Source organism: Rasamsonia emersonii (genome assembly GCF_000968595.1).
Source record: "Rasamsonia emersonii CBS 393.64 chromosome Unknown ctg1118621762317, whole genome shotgun sequence".
Classification (NCBI taxonomy): domain Eukaryota; kingdom Fungi; phylum Ascomycota; class Eurotiomycetes; order Eurotiales; family Trichocomaceae; genus Rasamsonia; species Rasamsonia emersonii.
Window position 1 is genome coordinate 1 of NW_013562583.1, and position 4,166 is coordinate 4,166.

Consider the following 4,166-nt stretch of genomic DNA (forward strand, 5'->3'; position numbering starts at 1 on the left):
CAGTCAGTATCTCCTCGAACACGGCCCTATGGGACCGCACCGACTCTCAATGCCAACGATGAGCCTCCGCTCAACCTCAGGAAACACAGACAATGGACATCCGAGGAGGTCGATCTTCTGGTGAAGTTAAGGAAGGAACAGAAGCTACCATGGTCCGAGGTTGCAAAGGGCTTTGCGGAACAATTTCCAGGGAGGACCCAAGGGTCTATCCAAGTATATTGGTGTACGAAATTGAAGGATCGACACTAAACGGACCGAGCAAGGCGAAGGTCTATACTCTGTCAAAGACTGAAGAAAGTCAATAGAATGTACAGAACCACGTTCGTATGTACAGGATGTAGGGAGTCTGCACTGCTTGATTTTCTCTGTGCCTTGTCATCTATACGTGAGAAAACGTTCCGTGGAAACATCATCCGCGAGGCCATTCGTGAGACCGGATTAGTTCCATATCAACCAGAGGTTATTTTACAAAAAACTCCGCCAATTTGAGCAGCGGCCAGAGACCCTTGATAATAACGAATCATCCCCAAGCATCTCAACGCCTCAATCGGCTCGCAAAATACAGAAAATTGGCACTCAAATCTTATATTTGTTGCCTGACTATGCTATATTCCATCGCCTGGTTGAACGCCTTGTAAAAGGTGCAATCGCGACAGCGCATCTTGCAAAGCAACTTGAGGAAGATCTAAACAACACTAAAGCAGTTGAACAAGCACGACGAGAGCGTCAAAATGTACTCCGCATGGTTTGTCAGTCGGGAGGCGTCTTATATGCCCATCAAGCGCGTCGGATTTATAAGAAACGCGATGAGGATGAGGTTCAAAAAGCGACAAGAGGCGTTAGAGCAGGCTCAAGAGCAGGATCTTCGAAGACGCAAAAAGTTAGCAAAACGGCTTGCGATTGATTGCAAAAACACAGAAAGGTTCTTATAGATAGATCGAAGGCTTCTCGTATTGAGAATCAATAAATTTTTATTGTTGTGGTGTTGATATTTGCAATCGATTTTTTATAATATAGAAATTTTGGCTTCTGTGAGGAGGCTAAACCATTTTGGGTTTAGACCCCCTGGGCACGGGTACTTGTTGGGAGTGCCGGAGGTCGGCAAGAATGAACCAATCAATCAATCACATTCTAGCTTTGGCACGTGCCACGAATCCCCAACTCTGAATCCTGCGGGATGGCTATCCCATTCGAGAACAAACGACCCACCAACGACATTTCATCCAATCGTGCGAGACATCATAGTGGTCGGATAAATGTGGAAGCGACAGGACCTGAATGCAGGGCTTAATATCAATGGCTGCGGAGTAATTTGCCTCGAACTCCAACTCATCGAACGCATACCCCGCGGCGGACAAGACAATTTTCGTGATTGAGAAGAGGAGAAGAAGCAAGTTATGCGCATATCCTGCCGTACAAGCCAGCAGCTATCACCTATTCCCTTTTATTGGTAGCCCCAGTGCGGTACATTCCCGATCTGCTTCCACACTACTCATGTAAAGCGCAGGGCAGAGTGGTGAGCAATAACACTAGAGGCAACATATTAGCATCACTAGAAGACCGTGTAAGGTCTGCATACATAGAGCCGCGTTTCACCAATGTAGCTGCATGTACGAAATTTTAGTTCCGAGCTTGACAACAGTTCAAAATAGTTATCCTATTAAAATCACCTTGAGGGGTACGTAGCCATATTTATTTTCATCTTGTGCCAAATCCCCCCCCCCCCAAATCCCCCGGACCCTGTCTTAAGATTGGCTAGTTGAGAGAATAAAGGGGTTTCTCTAGTCGTACCTGGATTGGATATCGGAACTTGGTGTTCGCGAAAGCGCTTTTTCATCTAGTCCTTGTATTGCCTGTTCTGAAGGCGGCCGTACGCTGATAGGCTGTTCTAGAGGGCAGTCTTGTTTAGACGAGGGTCATACGAGACTCCTAAAAAAAGGCCGGGGGTTGAAATGAAGAGAGACCGAAAAAGGGCAGAAATAGAGTAAAAGAAACAAGGAAATTGAAAGAGGGCAAAAATTAAGGTGCCCACAAAAGAAACGAAAAGAAAAGAAAAGGAGCGAACACTTGGTATTCGCTGGGAAAAATTGAAAGCAGGTTAATGAATTTCGGGTATAAAACTCTATTTGTGCATTGCTAGAGGTATTAGCTGTGAATAGTGATAAATGACTTATGAGTTACAATTAAACCAAGGGTCGTTCAGAATTTCCCTCGCTGACGCCCTGGTGGACGGCTCAAACCGCAGCAATTTTCCAATAATTTGCCCCAGCTTAGCTATATCTCCCTTTGTCAAGTCTTCGTTCCGCTCACCATCAAAATACATGTCTTCTAGCCACTCTTGCAATGCGGGTCCTGAGATTTCGGCGGCAGCTTTGTCATCCATCGTCTTCCATAAGTCTTGCCATCTCTCAGGTAGAGCATCAGTTGCCATCTCTCGCATTTGACCGACGAGGATCGTGGGTGTTATCAAGAAGCTGTCGAAGGGCGGCTGACCGACGAAAAGCTCAAAGAGCTAACAAGCCTGTCAGTATTGTTTTAAATAACTTTTAGCTTCTGGCAATCTTACTCACCATACAGCCCATGCTCCATAAATCCACACGATAATCCAACCGGTCTCCAAATATAACTTCAGGTGCCCTGACTGGTAGTGGTGTGTGAAGAGTTTGAGGAATAGTTGTGTGCAAAAAGGATTCACCAAAGTCAACAATCTTGATTGAATTCGACGACGGCCAAGAATGTGTCCAGTATGAGGCAGGCCTGACAATGTACTCTGGTATGCCAGGCTCCAGAGCTTTTCCGTCGCTCCTTCGGACATGCCCAATTTCTGGTTTCCCTAGGATCTCAATAAATTCCCCCTCAGATATATTGTTCATACAAGGTATCGTAAAAGCTAGATTGCGAGTATGGATGTCTATATTAGGTGATAACTATTAGACATTAATTCCAAAGGACAAAGATATAAGCATGACCCACCTCCATGTCCAATATTCTGCTAGTGCAAAACGTCAAGTCCAAAAAGAGTCTGTTTTGCAATAGTCTTGGCGAGCTGTCCAGGAAGCCTGCCATCGGGAAAGTGTGCATCAATTGTGTCAGGGATACTAGGCCCTAGAAGCTCGAATACGAGGCATTTATGTGTTCCGTTCGGACCCTCTAAATCGAAGTCATCAAGCATGCGTACGACGTGTCGAGGGCTGGGGTGTATAGATGCCAATTTCTTCATGACATGGAGTTCTCGATTCTCTTCATCATTCCCTCTTTCAGAAACGGAGATCTTGACAGCAACATAGGTCTCGTCTCTAGGAATAAGTTAGTTTCATTTAACTAGAAGTGAGCTCAGCAACTGCAATTTGAACAACCTGCAATCTCTTGCAGCCCAAACTGTTGAGTAGCCTCCCCACCCTAATTTGTGCAGTATCTTGTATCTTTTGTTATTCAAAAAACTTCCCAACGTGATAGGGTGGTAGCCACCTTTTTGATAGCGGTGAAGAGGCTCAGCGTCAATGGTAGAGGTATACGGGAATTGATCCATCCGAGGCAGTGTTGAAAAGGAGGTGAAGTTAGAAGTGAGGGACAGCTGCGGGATGCTCCAGGATGCGACAGCACGTCTTGAAATCATTTGAGGGATTGCGCTGCAAGCATAGTAATTATACTCGAATGTATATTTGAGTGTGATCTTTTCGAGGCTGGAAATGATCTGACACTTGGCTTGAGCCATCCGTGGCCAGCGGCAACATGTCACAGCGTGGTCCAATCACGTGGTTTCTGGACGCGCCTAACAAAATTTCCCAGCGGCAACTCCTTGTAGCTATTGGTCATAATAAAATAGATCAATGAACCGAGACTGAAAATATCATCCTCAAAACGGGGAGTAACATCCCAGTTGCAATCTGGATGTCGAAAATCGAGTTGCTGAATATGCAGACGGCTCTGAACCGGACAGAGAAGCACCAGCAAAGTCGGAGATCTTCAGATTAAGGCCAGAGTCTAACAAGAAGTTTCTTGGCGAGACATCACAGTGAACAACATCAACAGAATGAAGGATTTGAAGTCCTTCAGCTGCTTGCTTGGCCCATCTGAGACGGAGCTCAGATGTTATTGCGTGATGATTTTTCTCTGATATAATCTCGAAGTATTTCCATTGTCCATGTATTCGATCGTAAGACAAC

The 4,166-nt window shown here is 45.4% G+C and overlaps 8 protein-coding genes across 8 annotated transcripts; 4 read left to right on the plus strand and 4 right to left on the minus strand.

Annotated features, from left to right (window-relative positions):
- Nucleotides 1-442: 442 nt before the first annotated feature.
- On the plus strand, nucleotides 443-904 carry T310_9973 (uncharacterized protein; the record flags this gene model as incomplete). The annotated part of the gene is made up of 1 exon (XM_013467588.1): nucleotides 443-904. A coding segment is annotated over one exon (462 nt), but the record flags the coding sequence as incomplete, so codon positions are not given.
- Nucleotides 905-2,165: 1,261 nt separating this feature from the next.
- Nucleotides 2,166-2,444, plus strand: T310_9974 (uncharacterized protein; the record flags this gene model as incomplete). Its single annotated transcript, XM_013467589.1, has 1 exon — nucleotides 2,166-2,444. The coding sequence occupies one exon, from the start codon at nucleotides 2,166-2,168 to the stop codon at nucleotides 2,442-2,444; it is 279 nt and encodes a 92-aa protein (XP_013323043.1).
- Nucleotides 2,171-2,512, minus strand: T310_9975 (Uncharacterized protein; the record flags this gene model as incomplete). The annotated part of the gene is made up of 1 exon (XM_013467590.1): nucleotides 2,171-2,512. A coding segment is annotated over one exon (342 nt), but the record flags the coding sequence as incomplete, so codon positions are not given.
- On the plus strand, nucleotides 2,275-2,550 carry T310_9976 (uncharacterized protein; the record flags this gene model as incomplete). Its single annotated transcript, XM_013467591.1, has 1 exon — nucleotides 2,275-2,550. A coding segment is annotated over one exon (276 nt), but the record flags the coding sequence as incomplete, so codon positions are not given.
- On the minus strand, nucleotides 2,547-2,927 carry T310_9977 (uncharacterized protein; the record flags this gene model as incomplete). The annotated part of the gene is made up of 1 exon (XM_013467592.1): nucleotides 2,547-2,927. A coding segment is annotated over one exon (381 nt), but the record flags the coding sequence as incomplete, so codon positions are not given.
- Nucleotides 2,928-2,996: 69 nt separating this feature from the next.
- Nucleotides 2,997-3,287, plus strand: T310_9979 (uncharacterized protein; the record flags this gene model as incomplete). Its single annotated transcript, XM_013467593.1, has 1 exon — nucleotides 2,997-3,287. A coding segment is annotated over one exon (291 nt), but the record flags the coding sequence as incomplete, so codon positions are not given.
- A 26-nt stretch (nucleotides 3,288-3,313) lies between these two features.
- On the minus strand, nucleotides 3,314-3,751 carry T310_9980 (uncharacterized protein; the record flags this gene model as incomplete). The annotated part of the gene is made up of 1 exon (XM_013467594.1): nucleotides 3,314-3,751. One exon carries the CDS (start codon nucleotides 3,749-3,751, stop codon nucleotides 3,314-3,316), a length of 438 nt encoding a protein of 145 aa, XP_013323048.1.
- A 105-nt stretch (nucleotides 3,752-3,856) lies between these two features.
- T310_9981 (Serine/threonine protein kinase) lies at nucleotides 3,857-4,165 on the minus strand (the record flags this gene model as incomplete). The annotated part of the gene is made up of 1 exon (XM_013467595.1): nucleotides 3,857-4,165. The coding sequence occupies one exon, from the start codon at nucleotides 4,163-4,165 to the stop codon at nucleotides 3,857-3,859; it is 309 nt and encodes a 102-aa protein (XP_013323049.1).
- Between the last annotated feature and the right edge of the window lies 1 nt (nucleotide 4,166).